General features: G+C 41.3%; 1 protein-coding gene across 5 annotated transcripts in view; it reads right to left on the reverse strand.

The window, feature by feature from the left end:
• FBXO42 (F-box protein 42) overlaps positions 1-14572 on the reverse strand; it is a 113833-nt gene that overhangs the window by 37925 nt on the left and 61336 nt on the right. For 4 of the 5 annotated variants that reach the window (XM_075551025.1, XM_075550987.1, XM_075550996.1 and 1 more), the window contains one exon: positions 2787-2921. In XM_075551025.1, coding sequence (XP_075407140.1) covers positions 2787-2921 — 135 coding nt within the window. Of the gene's footprint in view, positions 1-2786; positions 2922-4985; positions 5066-14572 lie in introns of all 5 variants that reach the window. The other variant, XM_075551016.1, reaches the window with a different exon arrangement.

The raw sequence follows: 14572 nt of genomic DNA on the forward strand, positions 1-14572 counted from the left end.
CAGCCTCATCTTTTCCCTGTGAAGTGGCTGGTGGGTTTCCACCATCAACCTTTCCATTAGCAGCCCAACACCTGGCCCGTGGGACCACTGTTCTTAAAATATTTAAATAACATCTATAAGAACCCAATTTACCAAGCCATTTATTTCTCTGATACTTCTAACTTAAGGATTTTAAAGCATAGTCCTAGAATTTAGTGGCTACGAAAATAAGAACAGCCCCATGTTCATCATACAGGGAGAAATAAACACAACAACAGGCTCTGCAGCTCTAGCGCCCCAACAAAGCCACCTTGTAGTACTCATGCATGCAGGCCAATCATCTAAGGCACGGAGCACAAGAGAGGGCAGCATGAGTACTTGTGACCAGAATGAGCAGAGCTGCTCTGAACTGGGGAACAGACACTAAGTATAACAAGATCTATCACAGGCGGTCGGACAACAGCAAAGTAGGTGAAGTGAGGCAGCAGCTGGTGTAAGACATGAAAAAAAAATAATTTATAAATGATCAAGGGTTCAGGGGGGTGGGGCAATGAGCTGATACCAAGGACTCAAGTATAAAGAAAATGTTTTAAAATGATGATGGCAACATATGTATAAATGTTCTTAACACAATGAATGGATGGATTGTGATAAGAGCTGTAACAGTCCCCAATTAAAAAAAAAAAAAAGAAATCCATTACATCCCCAATAGTAATCAATAGTGCATGACATACCAGAAAATATTTTGATTATCCATGCCTATAATCAATCAAACACAAAAGACTCTAAAGTGAAAAACTTAGAAGGTCATAAAACAATACAACCCTTTGAAAATGAAAAAAGATGGGTATTTATCTATGTAATAATTTTTTAAATCATTTTATTGGGGTTCAGGGCTCAAACAGCTCTTATCACAATACATACATGCATCCAGTGTGTCAAGCACACTTGTACATTTGTTGACATCATCGTTCTCAAACCATTTTCTGTCTACTGGAGCCCTTGGTAACAGCTCAATTTTTTCCCTCCTTCCCCCACAAACCCTTGATAATTTATAAATTATTATTTTTTCATGTGTTACACTGACATGGTTCCCTTCACCCACTTTTTTGTTGTCTGTCCCCCATGGAGGGGGTTACATATAAATCACTCTTTCTCCCCCCACCTTCTCCCCACTCTCCTGGTATCGCCACTCTCATTATTGGTCCCGAGGGCTTTAGCTCTCCTGGATCCCCTGTGTTTCCAGCTCTGATCTGTACCGGTGTACAAGCTCTGGTCTAGCCGGATCTGTAAGGTGGGATTGGGGTCATGAGAGTGGGGGGAGCAGGGGAGCATTTAGGAACTAGAAGAAAGTAGCGCACCCTCTTTCTGATAATTTTCATATAGAATTTCATCTGCATGAAACTCAGTTCCACCAGGAGTATCTGTGATCAGACTGTTTCCCTTATATTTGCCTACTGCAGAGTGGGAAAAAACAGGAGTTTATAGCTTTGGGGAAACAAAATGGAGCTTCTTTCCATGAACAGTGAAGCCTGTGGCCTGCACACTCACAGCAATGGTGGGATAAATAAACGAGAACATGCACTAGCTTTCCTAGCCCATTTAAAAATAGAATCATCTAGCCCTCTTCATCTCTCTCCCAAGAAGGTACAAAAATGTGTTCATAGTTATACACAGAACTGGAGATTATGCCAGGAAATGAAATTCATGTTTCCTTACGAGTAGTCCAATGTGCTGCTTCCCATGCAGTGATCAGCATAATCAGTCAGGGCTTACAGCAATAAGGTGCCTACCAAGGAAAGCACATCCAGCACAGCGCTCCATACCTGGTCGACACGACATCCCGTCACAAGCAGCTACTTCAATCTGAACTACCTGTGCCTCTTCAAATGGTTCTGCTTTATGTGTGCAAAAACAGGTTTTTGTACCCCCAAACTCCTCCTAGCAAGAAAAGCTCAGTTAAAAAGATAATTTAGTTTTTCTGCCAGAATTCTGGCACAGAGAGACTGTGAAGGAATGCACCTACTGTGGAATCTTCCCACACTTGTGAGTTATTAAGAGTAGCTAGCAGAGGCATGTCTCGTACACTCCCCAGATAGCTGAGCTGGCAACAACAAAAGATACTCAGAGACAATAGCTTCTGTGAGTTAAATGGAGTTCTTGTAGAATTGTGTTCTGGATTTCCTTCTATTTCATACCAAATGATATATCACAACTCTAAGACCCCACCCCACCCCCAAAAAAACCCTCTAAACTCACTGCCATCAAGCCAATTCTAACTCAAAGAGACTTTATAGGCCAGGGCGCAAATGTTCCTAGGGGTTTCTAAGACTGTTAGTCTTTATGAGCGTAGAAAGCCTCATCTTTCTCCCTTGGGGTAGCTGGTGTTTTTGAACTGCTGACCTAGAGGTTAGCAGTCCAACATGTAACCCACTACGCTACCAGGACTCCTCTTCCACTGTTAGGAGTACTTGGGAAAACCATGCAAATGAATCCACAATGTAGTACAGCAATTTCGGCAAGCACCAATATTAATGATAAAGAATATACAAGGGGCTTCAAAAAGTTCATGGAAACATAGTATGAAAAAAAAGTAGATTTTTTACAAGAAGTTTTTGAAGAACCTTCCTATCTCTCTTTTTCAATCTAAAGGTCATAGATATGCATATTATTACTCTTAGCATTTACACAGCAGAGACAACAAAGAGCCTGGTCCTTGAGGCTAATATCAAACAGGACCATGTAGTTTTCCGAACCCAGGAAGTTTTACTCGGTAAGCAGGGGAATAACAGCACTGCAAATCTTACCTGAAGCCAAAGGTCGGATCCACTCTTTGCTATTGAGGTCAAGTCTCCAGAGGTCATTGAAGGCAGCATTGCAGCTACTCTGGGTACAGCCTCCAAACACATACATAGACTGATTAGCATCGTAATAGCATGCACCTAGGAAGAAAACAATAAACTTTAATTTTGAAACCATTTTCATCCTCCCCACTCTCATCCACATAATTCAGCAGAAGGGGATGGAAAAATACCCTTGAACCAGTTCTAAAGACTAAAGGGATACTAATCTTCCATCGATTACCATTTTGGATAAAAGCAAATATCATATACAAATTAAAAACTCAAACTAAGGAAAAAGGAAAATAAACAGGTAAAGAAATTTCAAAGAGCTTCGATGCACTAGTACCATGCTTTTAGTGATCATTGGTTATTTTAAGTCTAGCTCAGTTTAGCACACTAAACTATCATTTTTAAGATCTGAAACTCTGGTAACACCTACTCAAGTTCAAAATTGGAGAAATGCTACCAATACTGACAAACCCCATGCCACTGCAGTAATTATCTCTATGGTCTACACTGATCCCGAGAACAAACCTCTTCACACACCCCCTAAAAGCTCAGCCCACCCAATAGACCCATTTATATCAAATCTACATAGGAAAGCCAAGGAAATTGGATGAATTTAGAGGTAATGAAAGCAGTGTGTTTAATCATTTAAAGCTAATAAGTCAGTGGAAGGAATGAATCCACGTGGCCCACACACTGTGCAATAAGCAGGCATTTCAAATTACCAAAGAAAAGTAAAGAAACTAGAGATAAAAAGATATGAACCACCAGCTAATCATCAAAGGCTCAAACCTGCAAAATACTTAATAGATCCCTTTAAGGAAATTAATCATATAACAATGATATGTAAAGATTCAAAGGGTCTTACATCTTCCGCTGGTTCTCAATGCCAGTTAAAATAACTTCTAAAATATATAAAAATTACTTTATTTTAAATCCCCATTTGAACAAGATGTACAAAATCACATTGCTTATGTTTTGGATTTGGTAAGAACTGCACATACACACACACACACACACACACACACACACATACACACACACAGTAGCCATGAGTTGTGGCTAATCAACTCAACAGCAATGAGTTTGGTTTGGTTTTGCCAATAATGTAAGAATGAAGTTAGAGGTTATTGGACAAAAAGATAATTACTGGCAACACATTTTAATCATCACTACAGGAGCGGCTTTGTCAATCTGTCATGCGGTGGTGCTTCTGTGCTGCTGAGAAGCTGGAAGCTGTGTCACTGGTATTTCAGACACCAGCAGGGTCACCCAATGGAAACAGGTTTCAGAGAAGCTTCCAGACTAAGAACAGACAATGAAGAAGGAACAGAATATTCACTTGTAAGGAGTTAACGATGGAAAACCTTATGGATAGAATTGAAATTCAATTGTCAGATATTAAAAAGCTCATGAAAAGAAGCAGAGCATTGTCGGAGATTGACAGAAGATGAATCCCAAAGGTCAGAAGGCACTCAAAACATGACTGAAGAAGAGCTACCCTCTCAAAGTAGAGTCGAACATAAGGATTTGGACGGAATCAAATCTGTGGGAATAAAGTCTTTGGAACCTTCATTTACTGATGAAGCACAACTGAAAATGAGAAGAAACAGATGCAAACATCAAATGATAATTGGATCTTGGAGTGTATGAAATATGAAGCTGGAAAATTGGAAGTGGTGAAAAATGAAGTGGGACATATAAAAATCAACATTTGAGGCATTACGAGCCGAAGTCATTTTGAATCAGAAAATCATATGGTTTATTATATGCTAGAAATGACACAATCTAGAAGAATAGCCATGTCTGCATTCATTGTCAAAAGGACATTTAAGATCCATCTTGAAGTACAATGCTGTCTGTGATGGGATTACATCTACCCAAATTCAAGGATATCCAATCAATACAACTATTACTCATATATACCAATCACGAAAGCTACGGATGAAGACACTAAAGATTTCTACTACCATCTTCAGTATGAAATTGATCAAGCAAGCAATCAAGATGCATTGATAAATATTGGTGAAATAACTGGAATATGAAAATTGGAAATAGGTAAACAAGCGGCCATCTAGCTCAGAAGCAACAAAGCCCACATGGGAGAACACACCAGCCTGTGCGATTACGAGGTGTCGAAGAACAAAAATATCTTACCATAGTGAATGAAGGGGGAAGTGCAGAGTGGAGACCCAAAGCCCATTTGTCGGCCACTGGACATACCCTTGCAGAGGGGTCTAGGGGAGGAGATGAGTCAGTCAGGGTGCGATATAGCATCGATGAAGAATACAGCTTTCCTCCAGTTCCTAAATGCTTTCCTCCTCCACACCCCCCTCATGATCTGAATTCTACCTTGCAAGTCTGGCTAGACCAAAGGATGTAAACTGGTGCAGATAGGAACTGGACACACAGGGAATCCAGGGCAGATGATACCTTCAGGACCAGGGGTGTGAGTGGCGATACTGGGAGGGTAGAGGGAGAGTATGTATGTATGTATGTATGTATGGATTGTGATGAGAGTTGTATGAGCCCCTAATAAAAGTTCCAAAAAAAAAAAGAAAATTGGAAATAAAGTGGAAGCAACAGTAGTTGGAAAACATGGCCTTAGTAACAGAAACAAAGTCAGAGGTTGCATGAAAGAATTTTGTAACTTGTAAGACCAATCAATTCCTCATCGCAAATCTTTTTTCAACAACACAAATGGTGGCTATACACCGGGACTTCTTCAGATGGAGCACATACAAAGAAATCAGACTGACTACAGCTGTGGGAAGAAAAGGTGGAAAAGCTCAATGTTAGCAGCAAAAACCAGGCTGAGAGCTAACTGTGGAACAAACCATCAGCTGGTCATGTGTAAGTTCAGGTTAAAGCTCAAGGAAAATAAAACCAGTCCACTAGAGCCAGGATAGGACTTGTGAGTCTATCCCACCTGAACGTTGAGAACATTTCAAGAACAGATTTGATGTTCTGAGCACGAATGACGGACGAGAGCTGATGAATTGTGGGAGGATATCAAGAACATCATACATGAAGAAAGCATAAGGTCATTTAAAAGGATGGGAAAGAAGGAAACGATCAGCATGGACGTCAGCAAAGGCTGAAACTTGCTCTAAAGCGCAGAAAGCTAAGGCACATGGATGAAATGATGAAGTCAAATAACCCAACAGAAAATTTCAAAGAGTATCTTTAAGAAAACAAAGTAAAATACTATAATGAAGTAAATGTGAAGAAAGCTGATGGTGCCCAGCTATCAAAAGATATAGCATCTGGGGTTTTCAAGGCTTGAAGGTAAACAAGCAGCCACATCTACCTGAGAAGCAGCAAAGCCCACATGGAAGAAGCACACCAGCCTGTGTGATCACGAGCTGTCGATGAGATCAGATATCAGAGAACAAAAAATCATATCATTGTGAATGAGAGGGGGTGCAGAGTGGGAACTCAAAGCCCATCAACTGGACATCCCCTTACAGAAGGGTCATGGGGAAGAGACGAGCCAGTCAAGGTGCAGTGTAGCAACAATGAAATATACAACTTTCCTCTAGTTCTTTAATGCTTCCTCCCTCGACTATCATGATCCCAATTCTACCTTACAAATCTGGTTAGACCAGAGGATGTACACTGGTACAGATAGGAACTGGAAACACAGGGAATCCAGGACAGATGAACTCCTCAGGACCAGTGGTGAGAGTGGAGATATCAGAAGGGTGGAGGGAAGGTGGGGTAGAAAGGGGGAACTGATCACAAGGCTCTACATATAACCCCCTCCCTGGGGGACGGACAACAGAAAAGTGGGTGAAAGGAGACATGACAAAAATAATAATAATTTATAAATGATCAAGGGTTCGTGAGGGAGGAGAGCAGGGAGGGAAGGGAAAAAATGAGCAGCTAATACCAAAGGCTCAAGTAGAAAGAAAATGTTTTGAGAATGATGGCCACAAATGTACAAATGTACTTGACACAATGGATGTATGTTATGTATGGATTGTGATAAGAGTTGTACGAGCCCCCAATAAAATGATTTTTAAAAATATATATTATAATGAAATGTGCCAACCTCTAGAATTAGAAAACCAAAAGGGACACACTCAGTCTATCTTAAACTGAAAGGCCTAAAGAAAAAATTCAAGTCTCACGTGGCAATATTGACAGATTCTCTGGGCAAAATACTGAAGGATGCAGGAAGCATCAAAAGAAGATATAACAAATACAGATTCACTGTACTAAAGAGAATTGTCTGGCATTCAACCACTTCAGAAGGTAGCATATGAGCAAAGGCCAATGGTACTGAAGGAAGTTCAAGCTGTACTAAAGCATTAGCCAAAAATAAGGCTTCAGGAATTGATGGATACCAACGGAAACATTTCAGCAAGCTAGTAATAGCCTAGAAGCACCCACTTCTCTATGGCAGGACAGGTGGAAGGCAGCCACGTGGCCAACTGAGTTTAAAAGCTCAGTCCCAGCGCTCCTTCCAAAGGAAAGTGACCCAGCAATGCCCAAAGAACAGAACAATGTCATTGATATCACATGCAAATAAAATTTTGCTGAAGATCATCCAACAACAGTTGCAGCAGTACCTTGACAGGCCAGATTCAGAAGAAGATGTGAAACAAGGGATTATCAAATATGCTGATGTCTGGTGGATCTTGGCTCAAAGCAGGGAATACCAGAAAGAAGTTTACTTGTGTTTTACTGACTATGCTGAGGCACTTGACTGTTGTAGACCTTAACAAACTATGGATAGCCTGGAGAAGAATGGGAATCCCAAAACACTACATTGTACTAATGAACCTGTACTTGGGTCAAGAAGCAGTTGTGTTAACTGAACAAAGGCCTATTTCATGGTTTAAAACCAAGAATGGTGTGTGTCAGGGTGACATCCTCTCACCATACGTACTCAATCTGTATGCTGAGCAAATCATCAGAGAAGCTGGGTTATATGAAGAAGAATTCACATCAGGATTGGAGGAAGGCTTATTATTAAGCAACCAAGATATGCAATGACATAACCTTGCTTGCTGAAGATCCGTATGGATTACAACTAGATATAAAGAAAACTCATATCCTCACAACTAAAACCATAAATAACATCATGGTAAATGGAGAAAATATTGAAGTTGTCAAGAATTTTGTCTTGTTTGGATCCACAATCAATGCTCATAGAAGCAGCAATCATGGCTCAAACGATACACTGTCCTGGCCAAATCTGCTGCACAGACCTCTTGAAAGTGGGAAAAAGGAAGGATGTCATTCTGAGGACTGAGGTGAACCTGACCCAAGCCATGGTATTTTCAAATTGCTTCATTTGCAAGTGGAAGTAAAATACTGAAGAAGGAAGACAGAATATCGATGCACGTGAATTGTGGTGCTGGCAAAAAATACTCAAAGTCCAATGGACTGTCAATAGAACAAACAAATCTGCTTGGAAGAAGTACACCAGAATGCTTCTTAGAGGCAAGAATGGCCAGACTTAGTCTCAAGTACTTTGGGCACGTTGTCGGGAGGAAACCAATCCCTAGTGAAAGACACCGTGCTAGGGAAAGCAGAGACGCTGCTAAAGGGAGGACAGACTGACACAATGACTACATCGATGGGTTCAGACACTGCTACCCAACAAATCAGGCAAACAATTTCAAACTGGCCACACTGGCTGGAGACATAAAAGAAAATTTTCATTTTGGTAATCTAGACCTCAAAAACAGATACAGCAAAGTCCTACGGCTTCTGAAATATTATTTCGTGTATGCTGCAGCATGTTAAGACAAATCCAGGATTGCGTATCTGAACGCGTCAAGAGGGTTTGTTTATGTATCCACGTTCCCCAAAGACCACCTCTTGGCAGCCGTTTCCTTCATGAGGCAAAGAGCATCACTGTGGCCTTCGTCTCACAGAGGCCGTCAACATTCTTCTTCTCCCAGAATCGGGGCCCCACGAGGCCTTGGCACATGTATCTTAATCCTCTACTAAAATAAAGCAATAAGTCTTTTCCTGCTTCCCTTTGAGCAAACAAAGGGCTCTGGGAGAGGAAAACACCTTGCAGTGCATGCAAAGCTAATAGGGCGAGAAAGGCAAGTTGTGCACTGTGTGTTTTCAAAGTCCAGCAGTCAATTATCAATGAGGCCGGGAGAGGAAGGGAGTCAAATTCTGCAGCTATGTTTAGAATTCAAATATAATGGAATGTGAAAATAACCATTAATAATACACTCAACTATTTTAGGCATCCTGCTGAACTTTGTTTAGTGCTTCTTTTTATTCAAGACACTTACTTGCTGGTGTAATTAAGGGGAAACCTGACAAGTTCAAACAGGCCTTTAGGAAAAAATAAGAATTCCAACAATTCTCAGCGCGCAAGTCATTTCCCTTTTACCCAAGTTCTCCTCCCAAATAGAAATGTTTTCCTTTTAGAACATCTAGACCATTGAGAAGTGCTATGAAATTACAGTTCAAAGTGCAATGTAAATAGTGTACTAAGAATACCGAGATCATTTATGCCAAATACTATATCTGTTCAAGTTTTTAAAATGAGTTAGACAGCTCCATGAACAACTGTTGTAAGATATAGGTCTCAAATTGCTATCTAGTAACTGCTATTCAAAGACAAGTCAAAGATTCACATTTTAATTATATGCACAGCAAGTAATGGACCTTCAGAGTTCTGAACACTCCCCTACTAGTCTACAATCCTCAAAAACACAAGAACCTCCCAACAGCCACTCAATAAATGCTCACAGAATTGAATGGCTCATTCTAATTTTTGCACCTGGAGATGTCGAATTCCCTTTTGTTTCCTTATTTGTCTTCAGGGAAAGGTCCTGAGGCTTTTATCCCATGTTTAAGAGACTGCGTTGTCATGTGTCTCGCATCTACAAGCCAGGGCACATTTGATAAGGCCTCTAATTACATAACTATGGAACAAACAAGGTTGGTTATCCAGTCTGGGCCTGCTAGCTACTGAGGGAGCAGAATTAGCATGTGTGAATGAACTGACCATCTTTGAAGCTTGAGAACTTTTCCAAAGCCTGAAGCCAGCAACCTGTGGATCTCAATGTTAGTCTGAAAGAACATCCTATTTAATCAAGACTTGCAAGATCAGCTATGCACATACTCAAAAAATAAGGCAGGAGAGGAGGTTTCAGTAAAGTAAAAACTCATTTCAGAACCGTGGCCCTCTCTGGAGACATATTTCTCTGGTAGGTACATTACTCACCCGGGACCTTTTCAGACTAGACTTCTGCATAGGAATAAAGCTAACTGCTCATACCTGTGTTGCATTCAATTCCACAAACTCTTACGAGAGAGTACCTATAAACCAGGTGCTCGGAGAGGTACACACAGCCTGCCTGTCCTCAAGTAGACAACAATCTCATGGAAGAGATAATACCAGCATCCTTCCATTTTGAACTTTAAAACTTACTTTTCGATGTATTTACTGCATCAAATTTCCCAGGAGCTCTGTGACATACATAAGATTTGCCACACATATTTTACAGTTGAGGAAATTACAGGTTAGGATACCAAGAAACTTGTCTCCCAAGTCTAAAGTTATTTCTTCTTTTGTATGTAGCTTCTCTTGTACAGATAATTATGGTTAAAAGCAGATGGTAAACTATAATACAGGGAAGGAATGAAGAGTATATGAGGGAAATATAAGCAGAAGAGCTTAATCTCCACAATGGAATTTGAGTCATTTGTGAAGGCGTCTTTTAGCTTTGATTTGGAGAAGTGTTTCTGAGGCTAGGACATTTTCAATCAATTAATAAGTGGCGGGGGGTGGGGTGTAGGGAGAGAGAGGGAGATTGATTTGCATACCCAGAAAACAATAAATGGGGAAGCTTAAGACAACAGGAGCTTTATGTGACTGGAGCTCTGGTGGTGTAAGGATGCGGCGGTGATGCGGGAGAGGTAAGCCCGGGCCCTGAAAGCCAGGCAGATGTGGAAAGCTGTACATGCAGCAGAGAAAAGCTGCAGCTTTTAAGGCAGGCTCTGCATGTCAGACTTGTGAGCGCTTGCTGGTAATTTGGGCAGGGCAGTTCTTTGTCAGTGGGATCACTCCACTTCCTGCAGGATGTTGAACACATCTGGCCCTTGTTTTCTAAATGCTGGTGGTGCTTTTTAGTCAAGCAAAAAGCAACAATAAACGATCACGTTCCCAATGCCCTAGGAGCAGCTCTGCCCCAGTCTGAGTGGTCGCCAACAGAGTCTAGCGCAGGCCCAGACGAGGAAGGGAAAGCGAGAACCCCACCTGGAAGTCACGGTGGCGATTTAGGAAAGATGTGGCGAGGACAGGGTCCGCCCACTGGGGTGATAGGAAAGGAAATAAAGGTATGAGAGTGGTTGCAGGGATCAAACAATGAACAAGACTTGGTTTCTGTTGAATAGCGGGAAAGGAAGGAATTGAAGATGACTCCAAGATTTCAAGCTTGGGAAATGAGAAATAAATAATTAAGAAAACAATGCCATTAACTAAATTACAGAGAAGAGGAAATTGGCCCGTCATGCGATGGACTAGTGAGTTCCGTTTTTAGCTGGCTGAATATAAAGCATCTCTTATCTTTGGGGCAACTCGAGCAAAAAACTGGAATGTGTGAGACTAGTGCTCAGTCAAAGTTAGGGACAAGAAATAAGACTGAGATCAGAAAGAAATGCTGAGTAGGTAGAGAAAGGAGCCAAGGGAAAAAAACTTAAGGAATTCCTTGCTTTCCTAGATTGAAAGCTGTCCTGTTTTTTAATACTGGTCATCTTCGAGATTGCTCTTTTATCTAGCTCACGTTGGGCACATCATTAGGACTGTTGATTGCGCTTGGTGCAGTCAATGAAAGTTGCTCATTCAGATGGACGGCACCGTGACTGGAACAATGGACTCAGACAGCAACGTCCGGGAGGCTGGCGTAGGACCAGGCAACCTTTTGTGCGGTTGTTCTGTTCTGTTATACGGAAGATTGCTATGAGTTAGTTGGAGAGGACCCCAGGGCACCTAACAGTGTCTTCTTTCAGCTTGACAGTTAGTTAAATAGGATATAAAGACAAATGAGGAAAAACAAGAGACAGGAGAGCCCGTCATCCAGACAATGAGAGATGATAAACTCCTTTTTAAAATCAATGGCACTTTTTCCTGGATTTCAAGTGAATACTTTTAAAACCATCTCTGAACCTCTGTTGGCTTACTTACTGTACCATCCGATCTACTTTCCCTTAAACAATGTTACCTTTGAAGTAAAGGTCTTTTCAAAAGGTAAGTAACTGAACAAAGTATTTTCCCCTCTCAGAAAGCTGAACCTTCGCTAAGATAATTATTCACTCCTGGATATTTCTTCTTTTGGTTTCTTTTTACTCAGAATCATGCAATTTCTATCACTTAGTATTCTAAAACTACTTGCTCCTTTAAAAAGTCTTGAGTCTTTAGAAACTTTCTACCTAACTCCAACTATTTGCAGGCAAGTAAAGTTATCCCTCCAGCAATAAGAAATACTGATTTACTGTAGATCTTCCTAACATTTCATTAAATATTCTCAACAGGATTCGGTTGCCATCTGCTCCAGCGATTATCAAATTTTAGTCTGTGGATCCCTGAGTCTCAGGAATCATTTAAAAGGAGTTTTTATACTAAGCCATTGCTTTGCCTTTTCACCGTGCTGATATTTACACCAGCTTGACACTCGGCAGTGGTGATTAAGACTCCTGGAGCCTCAGCATGAACTGAAGCAGCGGCACTCAAATACCCTAGTAGCATTCATTACTCTTCACTGTCACACACTCATCAGTTTAAAACAAAGATATATGACCTTCACAGATCTCCTGAAAGGTTTCCAAGGATGCCTCCTTTCCCCAAAAGGCCAGGGATCCTACTTTGTGATCCACTGCTCTGGGGAGTTTACACCACCACCAGAAAAGTTGCTCTAGAGAACTGATAGCACAGCCAACACTGGGGATCTATTTAGACCAGCACTTCTCAACCTGGGGGTCGGGGTCGAACAACCCTTTCACAGGGGTCGCCTGAGACCATTGGAAAACACCTATTTCCAATGGTTGGGGGTCACCACGACATGAGGACTGTACTACAGGACCACAGCATTAAGAAGGTGGAGAACCACTGATTTAAGACCTTTCCAGTTCAAAGGGACTGATGCATTGTAGTTAGTTACTAAGCCCTTCTCTGAATCCAGACGTGTTTCACATAGGGGCTGTGGGAGCTAGCCTCTGAGACGGCTCCCCATGATCTTCACCTCCTGGCATTCAAGCCCTTGGTTAATCTCTTCCCACACTTTACTAGGGTTGATCAGTCTGACCAATACAGTAAAGCAGAAGTGAGGGGTTCGCTTCAGAGTTTAGGCTGTAAAAAGACATGATGGCTTCTGATTGAGTATTGGTTGGTGTCTGTCTGTCTGAGTCTCAGATCACTTATTCTGTGGGAGGTCAGCTGCCAAGTCATGAGAAACCTTATGGAGAAGTACTCGCTTGGAAGCAGCTCTCCCAGCTCTGGCCCCAACTAAGCCTTTGGGTGACTATACCTCTGCTGACACATTAACCAAAACCTCATGAAAAATCCCGTCAGAACCATCCAGCTGAGGCACTTTCAGACTCATGGACCTCAGGAATACTGGGTGGGTATGTATGTATGTATGTATGTATGTATGTATGTATGTATGTATTTTCAGCCAACACTGATAACCAAAACATGTTCTTTCCCCTCAAGGGTTCAAAAACAGTGTAGCTTTTCTTTTTCTTTTTTAGGGATATATATATAGAGAGATATATAAACTTACAATGAAAGACAAGATAGGTTAAGTGCCAAATGAGCATTTCAGACAATATCTATAGGGGGGGGGCACCAAAAGATTCCCAAACGGAGTTGCCCTGGGTGACGCGGAGCTTCCATAATACACCTTTTCCTGCTAGGCAAGCACCGAGCACCTTGTGTGAGTAATAGCTCCCAGTCTCTGGTCACAGTGAATTTTTTCGTGAAAGCGGTTTTTCTCAAACCTCGTTTTTTTGTGATAGCTGATTTAAGAGAACAGCATACAGTTATGAAATTTTGTTTCTTGCTCGGGAAAAATGCTGCAGAAAGTGTGATGTTGAACACAGTTTACAAGACAGCATTATGGGGGAACACTCAAGTGTATAAACAGTTTTCTTGTTCCAAAAACAGTGAAATGTCGATTGATGACAATCCTTATTCTGGGCATTTGTCAATTCGTTCCACCTGGTCAGACTGTTAAGCTTTCTATTTAGAAGCTCTGAAACATAGCGTAACAGTGTGCGACGAAAAAGGTCTTTGATTTGTGGCCGAAAGGGGGACTGGTTTTACCACAACAAAGGATCTGCTCATATAACCATCTCAGTGCTCCAGTTTTGGGCAACAAACAGCCTGCCTCTCCTGCCCCACACCTTACTCACCTGCCCTTGGTGCGTGCACCTTTTTGTTTCTGGACATGAAAGGATAGTGATGTAGAAGAGGGGAAGAAAAAATTGAGGGAGGTGCTGTCAGCCATCAAAATGAGTTTGAAAAATGTTTCCAAGAATGGAGTTGCAAATTTGGAAAATGTATTCAGTGTAATAGAGAGTACTTTGAAAGTGAAAACGTTGTTTTGCAAAAATTTTTAAATACATAGCTTTGGGGGGCGGGAGAGGTACAGGGAGGAAGGGATTACGGGTTTTGTAAACTCCAAATAGGAAAAGTTTTTCTGTGGGTTAGAGTGTTGAAAACAGTTTTCTGAAGAAGAAAGAATTTCAATTAAATCTAAAGGTGA

This window comes from Tenrec ecaudatus, chromosome 1 (assembly GCF_050624435.1).
Source record: "Tenrec ecaudatus isolate mTenEca1 chromosome 1, mTenEca1.hap1, whole genome shotgun sequence".
Lineage (NCBI taxonomy): Eukaryota > Metazoa > Chordata > Mammalia > Afrosoricida > Tenrecidae > Tenrec > Tenrec ecaudatus.